At 34.4% G+C, this 24,395-nt stretch overlaps 1 protein-coding gene across 1 annotated transcript; it reads left to right on the forward strand.

The window, feature by feature from the left end:
• Nucleotides 1-620: 620 nt before the first annotated feature.
• Kap-alpha3 (karyopherin alpha3) lies at nucleotides 621-22,816 on the forward strand. The gene is made up of 11 exons (XM_071598102.1): nucleotides 621-1,138; nucleotides 2,256-2,358; nucleotides 2,872-3,070; nucleotides 9,851-10,011; nucleotides 12,831-13,057; nucleotides 14,001-14,126; nucleotides 15,279-15,413; nucleotides 18,937-19,041; nucleotides 19,386-19,620; nucleotides 19,920-20,011; nucleotides 21,279-22,816. Exons 1-11 carry the CDS (start codon nucleotides 1,076-1,078, stop codon nucleotides 21,372-21,374), a joined length of 1,542 nt encoding a protein of 513 aa, XP_071454203.1. The 5' UTR covers nucleotides 621-1,075; the 3' UTR covers nucleotides 21,375-22,816.
• Nucleotides 22,817-24,395: the final 1,579 nt, after the last annotated feature.

The following is a 24,395-nucleotide window of genomic DNA, read 5'->3' on the forward strand; positions in this document are numbered from 1 at the left end:
AGTAATATAATAAATAGTTTGAATGAAAGATCAAACACTAAATTTCAAGCTCATTTTTGCTCAAATTTGGGCATTTTTACCTTTGCCTGGTGGTTTATTTTTATATCGCCGATCTGTTAAGCATAGTGCACAAGGAAAATTTCCGTGCGCATTCATAATTACATCGAAACTGATTTTACGAAGTGGCTTATCACTTTGACTGAGAAAACCCTTTGTAGAATTAGACTAAGAATTCAGAATGTTAGTTGATTCATATGTCGAATCAAGTAACTAATTGTAAAACAAGTATTTTCACGAGATCTGAGGTTATCATACGGAAGAAATTAGATTTTTTCATCATTTCCATGGCAAACCATAGCTTTTAAGTGTATATATCTTTTCTCAAAGTAAAAGCTTAAAATATACTAACTAATATTCCTATATTATCCGTTATTTTGCTTATAAATTTAAATAGTTTAACAAAACAGGAATAAATAAAGCTGAATTCCCGCTCTACCATTCCCTTTGGACATACAGATGGCTCTGTTAGCCATTTAGGATTTTCAGTTTCCTGCATAACATATGATTTTAATTTTCTTCAACAATTGTAGTTCCTCATGTGAACACAGATACGTCAGCGCTAAGGGAGAAGAAGGCTTTATTGACCTGTAATGCAATATCTGACGAAATTCTAGTGTATATGTAATTAGTTGAGTTGTAGGCACTATAATTTGGATTCCAACGTTTTATTAAGTTACTGAAGAGTTTTTCTAACTATACCATCGAATTAGGTGGCACTAAAAGCAGTTCGCGCGGTTTGCGCCATTCCGTGCTGTCGCTGATCCTCGAGGGCTGCTGGTCGGGTTACATGTCAAGTCCAACGCATTAAATGCCTATTTCAGTGTTATGCCTTATTTTTTGCATCCAGAGAGACATAAGCTAAGTTGTATTTTGTTTTGTGGGAAGAGTTGAATTGACTGTTAATTGACGTGTGCAGTGGACATACAAGTATCCTCAGTGACGTCACGGAGCATCGGCCATAGTGTAAAACCGGCATTTTGAACGGAAGCATTGTGGTTATCGAATTTGGTTAAAAATGGCGTCTGATCAGCTCAAGAATAGAATGCAGACATTTAAGAACAAAGGGAAAGACCAGGAAGTAAGTGAATGTGATGTGTGCAAGTTTGCTTAGTTAGTGAAAGTGCCATTGTCCCACTAAAATTCATGAGGTATGCCTGCCTCCAAACCGAAAAGCTGTCACATTCAGTGCGACCGTTTCCAGTACCGCGATCTCAGTGATAATATTCCTTTTTACTTATCATGGTACAAAATGACTGCAAATTAAAAACAAATTTGAATGAATATGAGTGTTTCGCTATTGCTGTCACATTGGTGTCCTTGACAGGCTATAATTGAATTCTATCTTGATGACTAATGTCTTCATGAAGCACATGTTGCCGATGAATGTAGTGTGCAAATATAATTTTACCCAGTTTTTTTGTTATAACTCTAATTAATCAGTACTACGCCATTATCAGCTGCGCACTGTGTTATTGATTCTTTCCCAGGAAAATATGATGTTGTCTTCTGAAGGCTGGCTTTTGTAAGCACCTGCGAGAGTGTAGTTTAATTTGATAATGGCCGAAGTTTCTATTTAGAGCTGAGGTTTTCATGATTGTCATTTGCCTTGGGGATATTTAACTATTTCACCTTTCGCACCTGCTGTATGCGTGAATGGCGCTCAAAATGTAGCTGTATATACCACACTACAGGGTACATCTCAATTCTTTATATCTTTATTAAGTTAAAATATAGGTGCCCTGGTCGCCAATTTCATTTTAGTTTTATTCCGTGGTTTTGCCTGCATTTGTACTGTTGAAAAAGTCGAAACTATTAGTTAACTATAGTTTGGAACGTCATATTTCTTTAATCAACACTTAATAAATTCATCGGCTACCCTTAAATTACGATTGTTGTTTTTAAAGAAATTGGACCGATGATATTCTCAAGTTGATGTGCTTGGGGTATGACTTAAGCAGTCGATAGTTTTTATGATTCTGGCAATGATAAGTGTTTTTGTGAAAAGAGGATATCCCATGATTACTGTTACCGGGTCATTATGCATCTGGAATTATGTGCTGTGTCTCCCACTCTTAACTGGGTTAATTAATTAAGTTGGACCATTGTTGATATTTTGGACTAGTAAGACGTAGATTTAAATGAATTGATGAGACAAATTTAAGTTCAGTATAATTATCTGATTAATTTTCTTGCAGGAAATGAGGAGGAGAAGAAATGAGGTTACTATTGTACTTAGAAAAAGTAAACGAGACGAAACACTTCTGAAGAGGAGAAACGTACCTCAAGTAGACTCCACTGGTGAGTGATTGATTCTCTCTTATCCCGGAGATAAATTGTGACGGGAAACAATGTATTGAAGTACTTTCAGAGTGCGAAGAGCTTTTGCGCCGAAAGTTTTGAGCACACAAACATAGCAAACAAAAAGCACTAGCTTTTCACTCTAAGCTAATGCTTTTTGCATTAGAAGGAATCAGCTGTAATTTTTGACGTGCTTAAGTACAGGTTTATTTTTACGCAAAATTAAGGTTTGATTAATGTTAATGTTGCTGATCATGAAATCATGATTCGAGTTTGTTTGGCATTCAAGTTAGCCTTGCATCAGAACCAAAGTTCATGAATCGTGAATTTTAAAATAATCACCATTTTTGTGTAGTACTCTTGTTTGTAATTATCCTGGAACGTTGATCTTTGCAGTTGGCATTGCCATGCAAAAGTAAAATATTGCATCATATCTTTATCAAAAGCTCTGAAAAAACATAAAATGTTTTGTTGTTATAGATGAAGAGGTAATCATTGAGTTTTATATTTTAGACGAAGAAGAAATTGATAGAACTACGACTAATTTGGAGCAGCTTGTAGCTAATGCAAGAAGTGACAATCCTGCAGTTCAGTTAAATGCAGTGCAGTCCGCCAGAAAGCTACTTTCATCAGATCGAAATCCTCCAATAGATGCACTAATAAATAGTGGAATTTTACCAAGTCTCGTCTACTGTCTAGAATGTCATGAAAAGTAAGTATAGAAACACTTAAACTTTCAAATAAGAAACATGAATTATTTTAGTCATTACAACTCTTTTTACCCTTTGATTTTTTTGATAAAACAGTCAAGTTTTTCTAATTGTTTTTATTTTTGGATATTGTTTGCCAAGTGTCTGCTATATTTTCTTTACAAATTACCTTTAATTCAGTCGATTGGATTAAGGTCCCTCATAAAAATAATGTAACTTATTGATTACTTCAAAGAACATGTATAGTTTCCTTATTGTCTGTATTTCAAAAGAAGAATTTAAATAATTGTCATTTCAAAAAGTAGTTAGTAATTGATATTTTCAGTATAATTTCATAATATTGCTAATTTCACGGCTGAGATTAGAACTTTTTGGGTTGTATAATCATCTTTCAATATAGATGGCTGGTTAAAAATATATACACTGAGTGTTGATTCTACTGGAAATAGTGTCATCATGGGTATTGAATGCAAATTGTCTTCTGGATACCCTGTACTCAGATGTTAGGAAGATTATGCGAAGTTCTTAACTGGGAGAACTTAATTTTTTGGGTTATTATTCAGCGGGTTGATAAACTTTGGCATGAGGAGGAAGAGAGTCAAAGCAGCATCCAAGGGTGTTTGCAATGTGCAATAACTTCATTGATGATGAATTATATAATTGTGTGTTTGTAAAAATGTTGAAAAGAAAGTTTCATGATTTTTTGAAGTTTAAAAAATATCCAAACCAGGTTGAACCTCTTCAGGAAAGAAAAATAAAATATCTTTGTAGTGAAAATGAAGGCAAAGACAGGGAATGAGTTACAAAGTAATATGGACAAAATGGAATAGCCAGAGGCTGACCACCGTACCACACAATTCATAACAAAGTGGTAAAGCAGAACATGAGACCAACCCTTTTTTGACATGGTACGTTGAATGCTTATAGTGTGTGCGGTTCCACACTTGTCCTGGGCTGGGCTAAATGCAGCCACTTTTATCAGGAATATGTGTCTGTCATCATCAATAAGAAACAGAATAACAGTGGAGTAGTGGTTGAAAGCAAGTGTTATGTAAGAGAAACAAAGTCATGAAAATGTTTGGGTGTATGTGAAGGTGTTGAAGTTAGACATGAGAGCTCCGGATGGGGTGCTCATAGGGCTGGCTATCTCATAGGGACTGAAGATTACTGGCAATGCAACCTAAAAAGAAGTAAAATTGGTACATTCAAAAAGCATTTTTCCAATCTTACAAGCATAAAAAAGTTAGATTTGCCAGTCATCTTTTTTCAGGGAAGACTTCAAAAGTTTCAGATAATTGCTGCACTATGGATAAGACATGCTACATTAAGCAGATCTCCGAGACATCTGGTATGGACAAATTGAAGGTTAAGGTATTGTTTCTACACTTGGATGTTCTAGTCGATAGAAAAAATGCCCAGGATATGAAGAGGTCTCTAGTATAGAAAAGATACTACTGCCCAGAGAGAGGACATTTTTTTAAATCTTGCGGCCGGCAATAAATCAGATGGAGCATTTGTGACTTGCCATTAACTCACCATTAGGGGCCATTTGGAGTTGTCCAAAGTTCCTAAAGTTAGGAGATCCGAGTGAGAGAGTACATTAATGCTGATTGAGCCAAAGACACAGATGAGAGAAAGTCCTTCTATAGATTCATTATCTTTGGGTTATTATTCAGTGGGTTGATGAACTTTGGCATGAGGAGGGAACCACATGGTACTTGAGGAGGAAGAGAGTCAAAGCAGCCTCCATGACTGAAGCAAAATACATTGAAGTAGAGGAAGGAGTCATGGAGGTGAAGTGGAACTTACTGCATGCAATGGAACGAATTCTATTTTTGGAGGACCCATGTATATGAAGGAACAAAAGGCATGATTGTGATAGTCAAGAACAAATGGACTAGAAAACATGTCAAGGCATGTAGAGATATTGAATCATTTTTTAAGGGATTAAGCAGAAAATGTCAAGATTTGCCTTAATTGTGTCATCAGAATGAAACTAGTGGGTGTGATGACAAAGACTACCAGGCGTTAAGTGAAGTTCACCATTAGCAAAATTGGTTTTGAGTATTTGTAGTCTGGTGTAGATTTTTTCGTTCTGAGATATTTGGTGTTTTTTAGGAAGGGCTTGAGCAGTTGATCTGCAATCATTGAAGGGTTTCTGTAAATTTCAGTTTTTAGATGCTACCCTTTTGATTGCTAAAATATGCTTGGTGAGGAAATGGAGTTTTTTTTTATGCACACATGCAAAGATTTTTTGAACATAATGGGTATATAGGCCTTACATGGACTATACATTAGAAATTTTTGCGTCTTTTTTGTTTGTTTGACATGTTGAAAGATGGGCTATACATTTTTGAGAAAGAATTGATCTCCTTTGCCACAATTCTTTACAAGGAAGGGGTGTTGAAAATAGTGTTTTGTATTTTTGTCACTTAGCTTTTGAGCAGTATTTTTGTTCTTTTTGTTTTTGGGTGCCCTAAAGGGCAGTCTCGATTTAAACATTGGTGGACACAAGTGGTTGTACTTTCTTTCCACTAAAAAAACTGCTTATTACTTTTTACGAAATGAATCTTAATAATAGCTTCACTGGAAGCAATCACAAGGCAAAAAACCTAACAGTTGGTAGAGTAAATAGACCATGTGTTAATAATATGTATGGGGTAATGAAGGAAAGAAATTCACCCCAGCAATGGTACTTATGGATCTTAGATTCGAGTGTAAATATTTCTGCAGTTATGAATTGAGTGATATCATTATTTTTAAAATGAAAAAGCTCCCTATGAAAATGCCTTCATCTCACAGTCTAATTGTATTAATTATTTCACGAAGCATCGCCTAACTTTCTGGTTTGGAATAAGGAATTTTAAGGGGATATAAAGGCAGGAGAATAGCCAATTACTGACTTCTGTAGAGAAATTTATCTATTGTGAGTATTCCTTCAAATAATCCATGTAATTATTTTAATTATACTCATCAATGTCTCCCTGGTACCATGAGTAAATCCGTTACTTCCTTGCTCCTTGTCATTTGAAGGTGGCTTTATTGTTTTGAAGATAAACTGTCATACCATAAGTCCATACTAATAAAATTTGTTGTCTCAGGCGTAACTTTGTGGAATTTGCATAACATATTGAAATGTAATGAAATAATTGACTTTGTAATTCCACACACAATTACAAAGTCAATTATTTCATTACATTTCAATATGCCATACTAATAAGTTATGGAAATTCTGCAAAGTTAATCATGTAATGCACATTTTATCCTATCATATTACCGTGGGAATCAATAATCTATTATATAGTTCAATATGCAGGGAGTACACTTTACAAAGTAGTAATCTGGGGATTATCAGATTAAGTAAACCATTAAATGACCTACAGTAAACCTGAATGTAAATTTGTTAACTGTCACTATATGAATTGTCATTTGTTACCATCCATTCAGAGTAGTTCTTCATTATATGTGTTTGGTGATAGTGAAGTAATCTTTTTAAATGATCACCGATTCTTTTTCTGTCCATTGTTATCACATTTAAATATCAAAGTTAACTACGTGATAGGCACACAGTTTTTAAGAGGTATATTATTGAGCCTGATTTGGTTTGTTTGATAAGTTTTTTAGCCTTTGGTAAGCCTAATTGCAATGGGTTGAAAGAATGTGTGTTTGCTTTCTACAGCTAATAAAACGGTGTTTTGTAATGGATTTTTCTTAGATTGTGTTTATTAACTGATATGCTGTTAGCTAGATTTGGAAGAAAAAGCTAAAATTGAAAGTGATATAAGAATCATGTGATCATAGGTTTCAGGTTTCCTGTCAGCTTTTGAAACTTTGAAGGCTAAGGCCAGTTATTGCTCGCGGATATTTTCTTATTGACAAAGGATATAATCTAAGTCATTCCTTTCTTCCACTCCTAAGTTTGGGAAAATTAATTCTGGCTTATTATATTATTGTTTTTTGTAGATAGGAGAATCATTGTTATGATATTGATGTTTAAGGACATAAAAGTTAGTGGGAAGTGTGGTTATTGTGAGAAATGTGTGTACTAGTGGCCTTAAAACATCTTGTTATATTGTTCATTTTTTAACCACAATTCGTATGCCCTAAGTCCCAATTTCAATGAAGTAACCTTGCATTAAAAATACTAATCATCTTAAATGTTGTGAGTGCCAAGATACTTAGGTTTGTCACACCTTTAATAATGCTGTGATGTTGAAATGAATCATGATAAATTATAAGTATGTAAAATATGACTTGACACAAAATAAGTCTTGGGGAATTAAACACTTGCTTAAGTGTCATATCCTTTGGAATTCCGCTCCTATTAAGTGAATTTATTCTAATTGTATCTTAAGAATTCACAAAATTTCTGAATTTATCTTGGATAGTGTTATGTGCTGTGCAAAGTCAACCTTCTGGATGATCCTCCTTTAAAACATTTCATTGTATGAGTTCAATGGCGAGACAAGAAATCCAAAGATAGTGTGTGAGCTGGCTTTTCAAAGGGGGATATTGCAGATGCCTTGAGTAGTAAGAAATAATATTCATAGAGTATTTGATATCATTTATACAGTTTACAATTTATCTATTCTCATACTGATGAAGCAGGGTGAACCAACTCCTTAAAGGTTTAGGATGGCTTAAGCCTAGAAACCACTTGCATTGAAGTATTTCCTCATTCTGTGTCCCTATTAATATCTAAGTAGCATGTATAGCCTTAAGGGTCTTAGTGGGCCCTTCTTAATAGGAATTTTACTCATCAAACCTGTAATGGTGCTGAACCCTTGAACATTCCATGTACCAACCTAGCCCTGAAATTTTTCTGTCAAATTAGCATCCTGAGATGATCAAGACGTTATTTGTATTACAGTAAATCAAGCAGGTTCAGTAAGCTCATGAAGTGGCTTGGGCCAGCTGAAGCTTAGAAACCATTTAGATTACAATGTCACTTTTCCATTTTTCCTTCCTTTACATAGGAAATGCATGACAGTATGTGCATTAGGCAAGGAGTGTCATTGTACTGCTCATGTGAGACCCTGTTTTCAAATGGATGTTATCCAATATACAGTAAACCCTCACTAATCTGGACGGGAACCGATCAAGTAATGCCAAGTGGCTTAGTAAGGGATCAGGAGAAGCAGCACTTTTGTACTCTCGTGAAAAATCTGACCTTAATCTTCCAAATTTCTTGAGTATGTTGAAATTAATTATAATAGTTCAATCAATATTCCAGTTGCACATTTAAAATTATAACTGTTGCTATATGAACTATAAATCATATGGTCATCTACATGCTGGTTGTAAGTGACCAGTGCAACAAATTTGAGATGTGTAGCAAATTCTTTCCATGTGATTTCGTGGACTAAATCAACTTTGACTTAAAAAATGTGAAGTTAAGAGAAGTCGGGTGCAGAGGTTTCTTTTGGGAGTTGGGTATCACTTAACACGCTATCATATATGAAAAAGTAGTAGTATAAGATTAATCTAACTGACCCTGGGTTAGCATTAAATTTCCACAGAATGGAAAGGCAGGTTTGGGGAATAATGTTCCTGGAAATTGAAAGGTAGCAAGAGGCCAACCATATGTGGTATGTGAATTGATGAAGTGAAATGGGAATGTTTGGCACTGGCATTTAGGACACAGGATCATGACAATCTTTCCAAGTAGAGAACATATTTGTATGTAGTGGTTGGCTATGGCTGTTTAGGTTTATTATTTACAATGAAGGTGCCTCACTAGTGCTGGTAATTACACTGTTGAAACACCTAAGGAACATATGCAAGTACTGATGACTGAATATGATTTGCTAAAATCAAATGGAATTCAAGTGCTGTTCTTTAATTTGTGACAACACAGAACATTAGTTGTAATATTTTCAAATATTGTAGCTGCTACAGCCAATTGTTGGTGTTTATAATTTGACAGCAAATGGTAGAATTTAAGTATGTCGGAGAACGGCAATGACCATGTATTGCATCATTATAAACAAAAACTAGTGCCAGTTTCACCTTTTTATTTATGAGTGCTTGATTAATTTAATTATCTAAATGATTGAAATGTATTTGACTGAGATAGTTCAATCAAGTAGTCATTACCATGGGTTTTTTCCATGTAATAGTGATAATGAGATACTAATGCTTTACTGCAGACTTTATCTTAGGAAAAAAATCCTTGATTTATTTTATTGAAATAAGTCTTTCATACTGTAATGGTTTCTTCTTACACTTAAGGGCTCTAATGCATCGTATGAAATAATTAGAAGCCAATGGCAATCAGCTATTGCCACAATTCAAAGGAGAAAGTGTTTCATGTGATTATGTGTGTAAAACCACCAGAATATCAGAATTTTGCCTGATTTGGATGACTCTTCGCATAGCATACAGATTAGCTATATGGGGAGCCAAGGTTAATTATTAGCTATTAGGGGTTTGCTGAATTGGCTCTATTGAAGATTAGCTTTTAAGAATTTTACCTATCAATATTTTTGTCATTAAATGACTTTTGTGATAATGAAACCTTAATATTTATTGCCAAGTGTAGAGTGAAGTGGACAAATTGCGATTGTAGTATTTAATGTCTATGAAAATAGATGGCGTTAATTTTCAAGCCTTTGAAAATTCCACCAAGTAGTCCACCTCACTGCAAATTTTATTTGTCATTAAAGATGTGAAATATGTGTTTCTAGTTGGAGTGGTATGAGAAAAAAAGTGAAATTTTTTATGCCTATGTACATTTTACTAATTGGAAGGAATAACCTTGTTTTTGACTTGCCTTTATTTAGCCCTGCCCTACAGTTTGAAGCAGCCTGGGCTCTTACGAACATTGCAAGTGGAACCTCTGCACAAACGAATGCTGTTGTCAATGCAGGCGCAGTGCCTCTTTTCCTGCAGCTTCTTCATTCACCAAACCACAGTGTCTGTGAACAAGCTGTTTGGGCTTTAGGTTAGTTATGTTTCCTAATCAGAAATTTTTTGGTGTAGTTTATTTTCAAACATTTATTCAAAACTTACCTTGAACTCTAGACTACCAACTAATGACAATTAATGGTAAAAATGTTCATTGGGTAGTGTCTACATTGTGTTGTCAAATGTTACATTTGTTACCTTGCCTATAATTATAATTATCAAAATACATTCTACAGATTACAGCAAAAAGTCTCCATAATATGATTTGTAATGTCTTCATTTTTTTGCAGAGATTAAAACTATGATTTTTATTATCTGGGACCATTGCATCCTGAAGAAGTGAATCAGAGTCCACTCCACCCAAGTCTCATTGTTTTACAAAATTTTATATGTTCCACAGCTTTCATTCAGATAGAAAGAGCAATTCATTATCAATAAGACCAAAGCACTTGAGAGATATGTACGCTGTTCCACTTGCACAAGTTTATAAACGTTGATTTTGATATTTTACTTGGGACTTTCTCTTTCTGGAAAACCTCGTAACCTTTGTTTTGTTTACATTTATTCTCATGCCGTGTATACACATTACACTCTCATGCCATGTACACACACTGACTTTTCAATGCATTCAGCAATACTTGCTACCAATTGGGTGACTGACAAACTAGAGCTTGATCATTATGGAAAGTAACTAATTTAATGAATTCTTGACAGATATTCATTTTTTATTTCCGTTCTTTCCCTATCACTTTCAATGATTCATATGAATATATGTTAAACAGCAAGGGTGATAATGGACACCCCTGTCTTAAACCTCTTCCCAACACTGCCCAGCCCTATTATCCACCTGCCACTCACACCTGAGCAGTCTGTGACACATACAAGTTGCAGATGTCTCCTGTCCCTCAAAGCTACTCCTATTATCTGCAATATATTCATTAATTCTACCCAATTCTCTTTATCAAATGCCCTCTCGAAATCTACCAAACAGACCATTACATCCTGATGGTATTATATGTTCTTTTCTATGAATGACCTCATTACTGCTATGGTGCCACATGTGCCTCTCCCCTTCTTGAACCTAAATTGATCATCTCCCAAGCAATCATTTGCCCTGTTCTGCATTCTCTTGTACATGTTCCTTAGCTAAGCTGCATGTGAAATCAAACTGAATTGTTCTGTAATCCTCACCTTTGTCTGCCTTGTATTTTTCTGGAATCAGAACTAACACTGATGAAACCTTCTGGCCAAATCTCTCCTTCATAAATGCTATGAATAAGTCCATAAAAACTTTCCTTGCTGCATTTTTCTTTTATTAGTTCTATGGAAGTTTTGTCTGCTACTGCAGACTTATTTGATTTCAATTCACTTAATGATCCTTCTATTGTGGCATCAAGTAAGCCTTGAACTTAAGCTATCCTCATCTATGTCATATTCTCTTTCCATGTCTTAACCTTGTTGATCCAATGTTTTGCCTTAGAGTTCTTCTTTGTGTTCCTTCCGTTTCTCGTGAATATTTTCTGATTCAACTAATATTTTTCCTGACATCTTTGATTGTTTCCAATGGTTTTTCCTTCTGACATCCTGACAGGATTTCAACATAGTGAAAATCTTACCAATTTCAACTTTCGTATGTGAACTTTACTTGTTATTACGCTGCCTCTTCCATCACACTTCTTTTGCAGTATTTGTTACTCACCTTAGTTTATTATTTAAGCTTTTATACTTTCTTTTGCTTAAGTCTGTATTTACATTCTTCCATTTCCTTTCATCTTCTTTTATATATCTTGTCCATCATCAATGGTTTCCTAATGTACTTTTTCTCTTTATAGTTCCTAAAGTTTTGTTTGTTGCTTTTGATGTCCCTATTTTTACTTCTTTCCATTATTCTTTTATAGTACCCAGTTACCTGTCATCACTCATAATTTTCCCTAAACCCTGCTGATACACCTTCCTTGTCAATCCAGTTGTCAAACTATATTTCACTTTCCTTTATCCTGCTTTATCTTTTGGAATATAACTACACTTCATAATTATTAAATTTTGATTCTAGTCGAAATCCACTTTTGGGGAAATGTGGCCATTGATCACACTTATCTTAAATCGGTCGGATCATAATTTAGTCCAACTGATATCTCCCTGAATCCCCATCATTTTCCATATGTACTTTTGCCTTTTGTGGTTCTAAACAAATTTTTGGTGAAAATTAACCTGCAGAACTCAATTGATTTCTCCCTGAATCATTTCTTGTTACTCATAAACATCTGAAGCTTCAATATTTTCCTTCTCCATCTCATACTTTTCGTTTTCTTATTTTTCTGCCTCCAACATTGTCTTAAAATTCCAAATCACTTTGTCTCATTTTTATGCTGATATTTTAGAAAATGGAATTCATATGAAAAACATACTGGAAAGTTATGAAGTGTTGATTCTTAAAGTATCAGCTATGCATGTATTGAGGAAGTATTTACTCCAGAGGCATTAAATGATTTTCATAATAAATATTTGCCAAGTGAAATATTGATTTGCCGTGGATAATCACCTGTGACTTGTGGAATAAATTACAAGGTTATACTATAAAGATTACATTTGCACATTTTCATGGTAGGTCAATTGTTATTGGTTAATATGAATAGAATTGAGTCTTATATTGTGTTGAAAGCATCAATCAACAGTGTGCGAGGAAGAACTACTTACCTAGGTGTTTTGTCTGTATTAATTTCTTGAATATGCTGAAAGAATTGGCTGTAATCGACTTGTTAATAAATTGTTTGAAGTCATTGGTTTCGTTACTTTAATGTAATTTTGACAAAAATCTAAAATGTCTAATTGATCATCTTATTATTTTTATTGCAGGTAATATAATTGGAGATGGACCTGCACTGAGGGATTTGGTGATTAACCTAGGAGTTGTGCAGCCACTTCTCTCATTTATCAAGCCAGACATCCCCATAAGTTTTCTGAGGAACGTCACCTGGGTTATTGTAAATCTTTGTCGCAACAAAGAGCCCCCTCCATCCCAGAAAACTATTCAGCAAATACTCCCTGCTCTGAATGTACTAATACACCACACAGATATTAATGTGAGTCATGGTCATCTTTTGACATTTTTACTCTCTTTTTTCATTCTTTTGAGTATTTTTAGATCTAAAAACAAAGCAAAGCTCTTAGCAGTTGCAATGAACTTGATTCTAAAATTGATTGAAGCCTTAACTGGTGTGGGTGTTAAGAGAGTCCTTTGCTGATGAGTGATCTTCTCTGATAAACTTGAAAGAGTTGTTATGAGAGCTGAGGTAAACATCAGTAAGGATAAGTCCCCCCAGTTAATGAACCAATGAGACACTTAAAAGGATTTCTCTGTTTGGTACCTATGCTGGTAGTTCTCGCCTGGTTCCCATTTGTCCAACCCTCACTATTTTACTACATCTGACCATAAAATTCCATTTTCAAGATTATTGCAAGCATTTAATTGAGCTTTTGGTGTTACCTATTTACTCTGCTGAAATGAGAAATGATGACATTTTTGCTATGATTTTACAAATCCCATTGCTATGTTCAACTGCCATGCTTGTCATTTCAATGGGAAGAGTGGGTACTTATATTCTGTGTGTGTTTGTGTTGTGTGTTAATCGCCAAAATGGTTTGAATTAATATGTGATAATAGAAATTAAAGAAGTAACTTTGTAATTCTATGTACACATTATTTAAGACATTACCTAGGTTTCAGAATTGATCATCATCAATCATGTTTTTAAATAGTGTGTGTGCGAAATTACTAAGTTACTTATTTCATTTCAATATGTGTTGTAAAAGACATAAAATGGAATCTTGACTAACTAGAGGTAATTTTACTGTAGCAATAATGGGGAATTCATCCTATTGAAATCAGTTAGATTTTAATGCTCCTGATAGTGAGGTTAATACAAGTGATGACACAAGTCATCCATCCATCATGGTCAGTATTTACGTTTATTCTCTATGATAATTTTTTGCAATATTAGTTTTTCCTTTTTCTCTACATTTCAGATTCTTGTTGACACAGTGTGGGCTTTGAGCTACTTGACTGACGGTGGCAACGATCAAATACAGCTTGTGATTGATAGTGGAGTCGTGCCAAAACTAATTCCACTCCTGTCTCATAAAGAAGTTAAGGTAAGGACCCATAATATTGTACTTCAGTGGAAGCTTAAGTATTGGTAATTTAATATGGTGGTCATTATCAGGCTGAAGTTGCAGAAATATTCCAAGGAAAATATTGTGCAATTTGAGGTGCTACCTTGACTTTTTGCTCTGCAAAAAATTGATGTTGCTATTGGCATAGGTATTCAGGAACCCATTCAGATATTGGGGATCGAGTTTTATGAGAGTCATGAAGTCAGATATCATTGCTTTGGAAATCAGACTCATGCTTTTAATATGGTTTGAATGGTTGCTATATCATGTTGGCATGGTTTGAGGGAATCCTGAACCTGCAAACCAATCTGCCAAGCTCTAAATGTTAGTAGGTTGGCAAAATAAAGTTAATTAATTTGAAGTTAAAAGGAAACAAAGACTTATAATTTTCTTTCTTAATAAATAGTTCATTTTACATCCACGTTTTACTGGGATCGATGATGGACAAAGAAATCAGTATATGTATAAATAAATTATGTATTCATTCAACCTCAAAGCATTGTGATTTGACAGATGAATAATTTCTTTGGCCATTTCATTAATAATCATTCTTCAAAAGAAATGATGACCAATAACTTATGAAAATAACTGCCTATAAGATATCCTTATTATAATATTAATTACACTTCATAATTAACCAGTAGCCACTTTCCAGCTATTAACTAAACCCATTATTGTCAATGTTGCCCTAAACATTTTTTGTAGATTTTGTATTATGGGATATACTTATGCTCTAAAATTTCGCATTACAGAATAGTAGAGTTCACTGGCTTTCCAATGAACGCTGTGATGAAATTTGTAATTTAAGGCTTGACTTTGTGGAACTTATTTATTATGGAAAGAAAAAATACAGCTTTGTTAATTCCACTTATTGTGGTATTAACCAAGGTCTGTAATGCATGCGACGCTGGCTCACTGGTTAACTGAAGCTTGATCATCAAGAAACTATGATTGATTTTATGAATTGCCCACTGACTTTTGTTCTCATCTCCATTTCTTCCCATTTTTCTTCCATCAATGCCTCCACTTATATGTGGAAAAGCACAATTCAACCATGGCAGAATAAACTGTTCTTACATCTCTTAATTTTTCTGCTCTTCCTCTAGTAAATATAATTTACTTATTTTACAGGTGCAAACTGCAGCTCTTAGGGCAGTTGGTAACATTGTTACTGGCACTGATGAGCAAACTCAGGTAGTGCTTAACTGTGATGCCCTGTCGCATTTCCCTGGCCTGCTGTCTCATAGCAAGGAAAAAATTTGTAAGGTAAAGTTATGAAAACTTAATTATCATTTTATGTGATGTCAAGGACAAATGTATCAACAAATTAATCGGCAGGATTGGTATCAGGATTAATTGTGTGATTTTATTCTTAACATGTGGGTCATTGCATTGATTTCTCTCAAACATTTTAAAAAACATCCTATATTTGATGGAACTCCCAGGTCCTACCAGGCAGAAGTCTCTCATTGTGGAGGCCAAAGACATAACATAACAATTCCTTTATAAAATTTATTGAAACATGAAAAACATTAATGCTATGGTTGTCCAATCCGTCATGGAATGGTTGCCCTATATCATCATTTCTATTGAATAATACTAAGTTATCCTGTGCAAAGAAATGGGTGTCAAAACTGACTCAGAATTCTGATAGCATCTCTGGAGAAAGTGATTTGTTATTTTTTTCATGTGTTTGAGCGGCAGCTTCCATAAGATGTCAGCATTTGTCTCAAGGACAAGTGCAATTATTTTGGTTATTATTTTGGACTTCTAAGACATTAGCGCTTTGGACTTAGGGCATTTAGGATAGAGAATTAGTCGTTAAAAGCTCTGAACAGTGATACTTACAGTGAACTCTGAACAGTGACGTTACCCCGCCGGCCCCGGTGGCGGCGGGGTAACGTCCTCGTCTGCCATTCCAAGGGTCGCGGGTTCGATTCCCGCCTGGGTGAGTTTCGCTCCATCTAGGGCTTGGGTGTTTGTAAAATGTGACCATTGTTATCGTTGTTAATAGTTCGATGTTAAGGCCAAAATGTGCTGTTTTCGGACTTATACTGAATAAATAAATAAATAAATAAAATACTTTTATTTAATTAGTATTTATAAAAACTTTGTTTATCTGAAATAATATGTTGTTTACATGACCTATTTCAGAAAGTCATGAAAGTGCAAAAATGGGATCTCAATGAGATTATATTAAGCTCCAATTTTGAAAAAATACATTCATGAAATATTTTTCACATGCTTCCTGCACTTGTTGGACTATAGAGAGCTTTTCTAAATGCAAAAAATCAATAAAAAACTATAAAGATGACTAGCAAATTGTGATGTCAAAACATTTCTGAACCGTGCTATTTTGTTGTTTGCTCAAACTTCCCTGGGGCATATGCTTCAAAAGAAAGGTTAGAAGAATATTTTGAAGTGGATAGTTCTGAGGATCCAAACATTTGGTTCTAATTGACAGGAACATCAATTTGGGGACTGGCAATAACCAAATGAGGAACTTATTATGGTTTCTCTTGAATTTCTTCTAAAACTTTTAAATCAAGTTGTTAGCAGAAAGCCTTAGTTTTTTAGTTAAAAATTGTTGATCCATTCTCTGGCAACTTCAGTAGTGATGTCAGCGGATAGTCTTAGCATAAGTCATTTAGATGTTTTTCAGACCTGTTTCTGTTAATTTTTTCCAATGTAAATTCATGGGCTTCATCAGCCTTAACCAGGCTTAACACTAAGTCCATCGAAGTCATAGGGAATTTCTGATGAGTGCTAACTTAATATGATTTATTAAAATGAGGAAGACTTTGGAGTTTGAGCCGATTGGTATTTCTTTGCTACCCCTCATGGGAAAAGTTTATGCAGTGAGACCGACATGCGGAGAGTCCCATCTTGCAAGGGAAACCCCCTTGGCTTGCTTTTATTGATCAAATCATGACTTAAGGTTAATTAATGAGTGGGCTTAAGTCTGTATCGCCTCTATAGAGCATAACCTGGCTGCAAAGATGAGGGAATTATCTCAAAGGACTGGAAAATGTCAAAATAATTTGAATTGCCTTACAACTGCACTCTTGCATCCTCGTGATTGGGGTTACTAGACTACCTAGACCAAATTCCTTATCAGCATCTTCAAGGAAGGCAGAAATGTGTTGATGAACTAGATATCACTTAAATTTTTGATTTCCTGACATTGTGACTTCTGGTAGATAATTGCATTCTCAATTCTTATGGAGGTGATGAAAATCAGGGTCTCTCTCCTTCATCTCCATTTTCTAGTTTCAGTATCCCTAAATACCTGTATTTCAATATTTTGTGCGTCCTGGAGTGAATGAGAAGAATTAAAGGGTACAGAGAAAGAAAGTGTAACCTTAAAATTTTTAGCAGTAAAACAGCTATACAATTTTGAACTTCATTCTTGCTGCACTTCAAAAGTTATTTTTAAGTTCCCTGTGCCTCAATTTATATCGTTTCAAGTATGGTAATGCATTTAATTAAATGCAAATTTAAAAAAAATGGGTTTTTGTAATTCCTATGAATTTCCTTTTGAAACATTCAGGTTTCCCTGAGAAAGAGCTGGTAAACAATATATTCTTTTATTCAGATTCAAATAAAACTATTTGAATTTTTCAGAGAACAGGATTTTTTTTAATCGTCTTACAAATTTGTCTATAATTCTGTTGTCATATGTTGAATACCATTTGAAGAACTTAAAAATGATATCATTACTAGCTCTTAGTGAGGGTTCATTTTGAAAGCAATAAAATATTAATCTGTTGTTATTATTTTGGCAAATGTTAATATCCTTACAGCCATAACTAAAACATTACCCATAGGAAAAACCTGAGACAAAATGGAATCCCTTGATCTACAGAACTATCAGAATTCTGAGTTTTGAGTAGATTGCTGAGGGTGAATTTGATATCTATTTGGTTGAGTCAGCACAACCCCTTGTATTTGGCACCTGACAAATAAATTTTGGCACCCATTTATGTTAAAATTTCAGATTGTTCTTATGTATGTATTGTTTTCTGAGAAAAATATTTGGCAATGCATTCAATTGCAATGCAATGATACAGGTTGCTCTTCAGTAATATGAAACTGGGTGTATGCTGTTCTGTAAAATGGATGAACTCCTAAGGCTCCTCAAAGATAATTAATAATTTCAGGAACTAAGCTCCGTCTGATATGTGGACAAACCTGCACAGCTAGCAGCTAATTGGTGCTGCCTCTTAGTGCTAGCTCTAGTCTCATTGTTTTTATGGTTGCTTATTTACAGTATAACTTTTATGATAAGTTAGTATTAAATTTGCTTTTTGCTTGATTCAAGAGTCAAACAAACTAATGCCACTCAGTGTTGCTGAATTATCATTATTGCAATTATTTTATGATTCTGAAACTCTGCTTGGGCTATAGTGTTTTCAAATAGAATGTTATATGTTCAATAGAGTCATTTTGCCATCTTTTTTTTTGCATTCTTACCTTTGCCAAAAGGTGTCTTTTGATGTTTGGTACTAATGGTTTTTACCAAGATGGTTTTGGCTTAGTATCTTTACAGCATTATAGCTATCTTATTTTAGGAGTATCGACAGCCTATGGTAGTGAAGTGGGAAAGAATAGGGATCAGTTTTTTAACTCTTTTCAATATTCTAGTCCTGATTCTTCAGTAACTGTTTCTGGCATGTTATGGTAGATTCCCAAGTATAATACTTCTAAATTATTGGATGTGCATTCAATATATATAGAGGTTATAGAGCATATAATTGAGGTTACTAGTAATAGTTATTTTAAATTTTAGGAAGCTGTATGGTTCTTGTCCAACATAACTGCTGGAAATCAAGTACAGGTCCAAGCTGTGATAGATGCAGGCTTAGTGCCTAAAATAATTAGTAATTTGAGCAAGGTGAGTCCTTAAAGTAATTTTGCTTTATTTTGTAATTTAATCCCTAATGGAAATTAGAATATTTGCAATCTTTATTGAAAGCCATTAGAATGGAAATGCCTGCATAATTTTACCCTAATTTTTAACCTCTTGGCTAAATTGATGGTAATTGTGCTTTTGAATCAAATATTGCAGAGAGATTTTGCCTTTAAATTTATTCTATGTCAGTATGATAACTTAGTCTTAAATTGCCAAAGTAATCATTCTTCGCATGTGTTTCTTTGAAGCCTAAGCATAGTTGATATGTATAACAATTCCAGACATGATTTGTTTATTAAAAATATGGAAATACTGGTATATTTTAGGGAGAGTTCCAGACTCAGAAGGAAGCTGCTTGGGCCATCAGTAACTTAACAATTAGCGGGAATCGGGATCAAGTTGGCTACTTAATACAGGAAGGTGTTATACCACCATTTTGTAATCTTTTGGCTTGTAAAGATACGCAAGTCATTCAAGTGGTACTAGATGGTATAAATAACATCCTAAAGATAGCAGGCTCAAGGGTGGAACAGATCGCTGCTATGATTGAAGAATGTCAAGGTTTGTAGACATCAAATTTAAGTTCCTCATTAAGATTTACTAGTAAAATGTTGAATGTCCATTATTTCAGTGAGGCCAGTATTAATTAGCATAGAATACAGAGAAATGTTAACAATTGGCATATAATTAATCTAAGTAATTCTATTTTCTGTTCTCTTATGACTTATAATTAACTTTGGGCTTTTTTGCAGAATGTCTAAAATTGATGTTTAAAAATTTGACTCTAAGTAAGCTGTTTAGATTAATAGTAAGGTATTATTGTGTGAATTAATCTTCTTAATTGTGGATACATTTTTCAGGCTTGGACAAGATAGAAGATCTCCAAAACCATGAAAATGTGGACATTTATAAACTAGCATATGATATTATTGGAAGTTATTTCTCTGGCTCAGTAAGTATATTTCATTTCTATTGGTATTGATAATCAGTGGTGTATATGAGGATATCTCAGAATAGATAAAGTGTTGGCATAGGTATAGCAATGTGTCAGGATTTACTTTGAATTTGCATTGGATTGGAACACTGGTAATCATTATTTGGGGCTGAAGTGGTGTTACCATACTATGCTGATCTGGGTCCATCTTGGAGCAAAATAATCAGCCTACGTAGAATATGCATTTTAACTTGCTGAACATTGGAATGTGCCTTTGTGGTTCCCAACAATGAGATATGCGGTGAAACCTTAACTTAATGCGTTTTAAAGGGCAGTGTAAAACTACATAAATTCAGGGTTTGTGTGAAAATGAAGCTTGGGGAAAAATACTTGAACCCTTCAGTTGGAGCATTGTGGTTGTTTTCTTGTCTCTCAGTACAAGGGACACAAGAAAACAATCAGAGAGAGAGAGCACATCCTGTGCACACCTCTGTGAATAAAGGTGAAGTAGGCAGAGGAAGACCCTTGAAATTCTATGAATGCATTTCTTTTCTCCCATCGTGATGAATGATGAGAGCATTATGATAACTCATTAGTGGAACTTTAAATTCTAGACTTTTTTGTTTTAATTTTACCTAGGAAGGGTACTCCTATTATGTTTGTTTTTCTTGCGATTGATTTGACCCTGAAAGGCATGTAAATCCGTTCATTTTCAGCCATGTAATATATGCTGAAAGTAGCTGGCAGTCAGAAAGATAGGTCATTTCTAATGATGGTGGAATGCAGGCCCTAATGAGTAATGGTAGGAACCAGTTAGGGAGAGAATATAGGTGACCCATTCATGAAAAGGAGCTCAGACTGTGAAATTGAGAGGGAACTCTGAGCCATTGGGGTGATATACAGTGAAACATAGTGCAAAATTCCTCCCAAAATTTACCATGCATACGTACAAGTATGTATCCCGCAGCTTAAGAGTTAAAAGTTTATTTTTACGTTTTACAAGTGATATGTTTTGCATAAATAATATAAACAGCAATTAGTTTATACAGTTCAGCATAACTTTTCACTCAGTTCAGGTAATGGCTCTTGGAGATAAGTCTCGTAACATATGAAATATGAGGTCAGGGAAGATAGGAATTTATTTTAATTCCTTGAGTAGGTATGAACCCGCAAATTTCTGAAAGTACAGTTTTCCATTGCCTAGTTAATAGGGTCTTGGTGATTTTTTTGAGCTTCTTTGTCTTTTTTTTGCATCTTGTTTAATATATTTTCTTATTTCTCACAGGGTGATGATGATTACAACCTGAATCCCGATGCAGCTGAAGGGGGATACCAGTTTGATTCAAATACCAGCATACCCAGCGAGGGTTTCAAGTTCTGATGTTTTTATCAAGAAAACGAATCTGCTAAGACATCCCGTCCCTCCTGCATAATTTCCCCATCCTCACATGTGCATTGATGAACTTAACTGCTGCTATTATTCCTGGTCTATGAAATTCATTTCCTTCAATTACATTCTTCTTTATGAATGCCCTGCTTCTGACTTTTTCAACAGCCCAATCTCAGACTCACTCTTGGCGGAGTATGTTCTTGGGATTGGGCTGGCTCACCAAAAAAAGAGAAGGGAATGGCAGTAGCTATATTGTAAAAGAGGAGTCACGAATTTTTTTCCCAAGGTTAATAAATAAATAATAATCTTCATTGGAGTTACAATAGTGTTGAGTGAGAACTGAGCGAGTGGGAATTGGGGTCGACATAATTCACGGGAAAGACGAAACAAGAGAGCTGGTGCAGCACAAAAAAAGGAATGTTGTTGAACGTGGTGTTTGAGAACTGTGTTGACTCTCCAATGAATGGAAGTTTCCTATGAAGGAAGTTAAGTTGGAAGAAAGGGAAGGCTTAATCATTGGTGATGAGAAAAAACTTAATGAAAACCAGTTTTTGCCCAACCCAACTGCTTCAAAAATTTGTTTGTTAAAAACTGGAAAGCAAATAAAGCCAGGGAAAAGGAAATCAATGGATTTGCAGTTGAAAAAAATGATTCAAAGCATGTAAAGTGAGTCGAATTTTGGAAGGGAAGTATATGTCTAATGAGCCAAAATTCGCTTCAGAATTTGTTTTTAATGAAGCAGCTGTGTTTATCATTAGGTAGGATTTGCCCAACTTGCTTCCTTTGAGTGGCTGTGCACTAAATTCAACTGAGATTTTTTTGAGGTAATTTTAATTCGCTTAAGTCCTGTACATATATTAATCCTTTGTTTAAATTTGACTGTGGATTTACATGTCATGGTAAGAAGAATGCTATAAATATTAATCTTTCTATTTATATCATTTTTAGAATTTTGTTGGGGTTTAGTTGCAAGATTGTACTGAGCTGCTATATTTTCAGTTATTGCTACATGACGGTCAGAACTATTTTGTGATTTAACACAGTTTGTTTTAATTTCATAACTTGTAAATTAAAGTTAAGTGGTTATCAACACAGTTTCAAAATCAGTAACCTTGCTCAATTCCACTGTATGCATGATATCTCATGTTCTTTCATGTAGCTCTTACCATAAAATGATTCTTCTGACGTAATTTATAATTTTAAAGTGATAGTTTAAATAGGCTGGATTTTTTTAGGTGTTAAATGACTTTCATTGGAGATAATATTTATTTATGAATTCTGGATTTTATGGGACTGTAGAATTTAAAGTGAATTGCTTTTAAAAGCATTTCCATTCAGTAATTAAAGAGTACATATTGTCATATATAATTGAAGAGCAATATTTTCTAGGATTACTAATTTAATTAAGAATATGACAAAGTATGTTGACGCAACTGAATATTTTATTTAACCAGTTAAGTCTCTCCTACTCCGTTTTTAATATCTCAAAGTTTGTTTAGTTCTTTGAAACTAAAAAAAAATTATGAAATTCTTTTAAGGTTTTAGAGTATCTTTTAATGACTCTGTATAAATTAGAGCTTTAGCCTGTACATGAACGTTCAATTTTTTGAAAATAATGGAGTCAATTTGATGAAGGTCAAATCTTGGTGTCAAGTCTTTTTGGATTCTTTGCAAAAATAGGTGAATAAAACACCATTTAATCAATTTTCTCTCTGTACCAGGGATATTGGAACCCTTCTTTCGATTGACAAAATTCATCCTGAAATTATTTATGGCTTCTGTAGTGAACTTAATTTGGTTGCTGACATTAGTTTCAATATAAATTTTATCAAGTTAACCAAAACTGTTGTGCAGTTTTGGTATTGCTGGCGGTGTCCTATGGATTTCCTTGATCTCCCAATGGTTAATGCCCATTGCAAATCTTTTCTTCAGAGAAGGAAGTTAAATACTTTTTATCATAAGGACTAATACTATAATAAATTTGAATTTTTGGGGATTCGTGATAGTCCATGCTTTGTTAATTTGAAAGCTACTTTCTCTTTTCCTGGTCTGTTTCCACGAAAACTACTGATTTAAGCTAATGCTGGCAAATTTTTCATATTTACATATTCCATCTGCATTTATGTTTAAAAGTGCACGTTGTTTGCCAAAATTCCAGTGGTCTTCTGTTGGTAATACCATGTTCTGCACTTACGAATTTAGTTTTGCTTCATTGATTTAGCTGAGACATATTAATGGATTTCTAGAAATGCATGAAATGCTGTGTGAGAAGAAAAAAGATAGTTCTCACCCACATCACATATGCTAAGAAGTTAAGCAATCAATATCTGAATGAAACAGGATATTAAAAATGTCGATAAAAGAATAAAAAATTTTGTAACAAATTGAAAGGATGATGGAGACCAACAAGGGATGGAAAGTTGAGACACATGCCGGTTTGCGTGCGATTTTTAAGTGAATAAGTTCATAATAATGCATAGCATTTCCTCTCGAGGAGCCACCAGGAATTTCCATGAAACTTTTTATATTAATAAATTCCTGTGAAACCTGAAAGGGTAAAATTTTCAACATATGTTTGTATTTTTGGTGATATGTAGTCAATTAGTGTAGCTTGATCGCAAAGAAGTCAGTGGGAAAATGATTGAGCCTGTGATATAGTTAAATTCCCAATTCTGCTCAAGGGTAACTATTCCTAGGTGAAGTGTCGTGAAACATTGTTTTCCTAGGAAACACATTGATCCTGCTTGAAGACATAAATACTGCGGACACTAATTATTGGAGCACAATCCCATGTACAAACCTGTCTTACAGTCAATCAACATTTTAGCTGGTACCTCAATGTGTATCTTCTTACCTTGTCAGCGATATTAAAAATCCTCTATACTGGGAGGGGGATTAAGAAGAGTTAAATTTTCAAATAAGAGGCCTAGTAGGTACAATTTCTTGAATTATTCCGAATATTATTGTTAAGTGATGATCAAGAGCATCATTAATGCTGAGGCTAATGGTCAT

The sequence above is a fragment of the Hetaerina americana genome, unplaced genomic scaffold, assembly GCF_022747635.1.
Source record: "Hetaerina americana unplaced genomic scaffold, ioHetAmer1.1.p SCAF_9, whole genome shotgun sequence".
Classification (NCBI taxonomy): domain Eukaryota; kingdom Metazoa; phylum Arthropoda; class Insecta; order Odonata; family Calopterygidae; genus Hetaerina; species Hetaerina americana.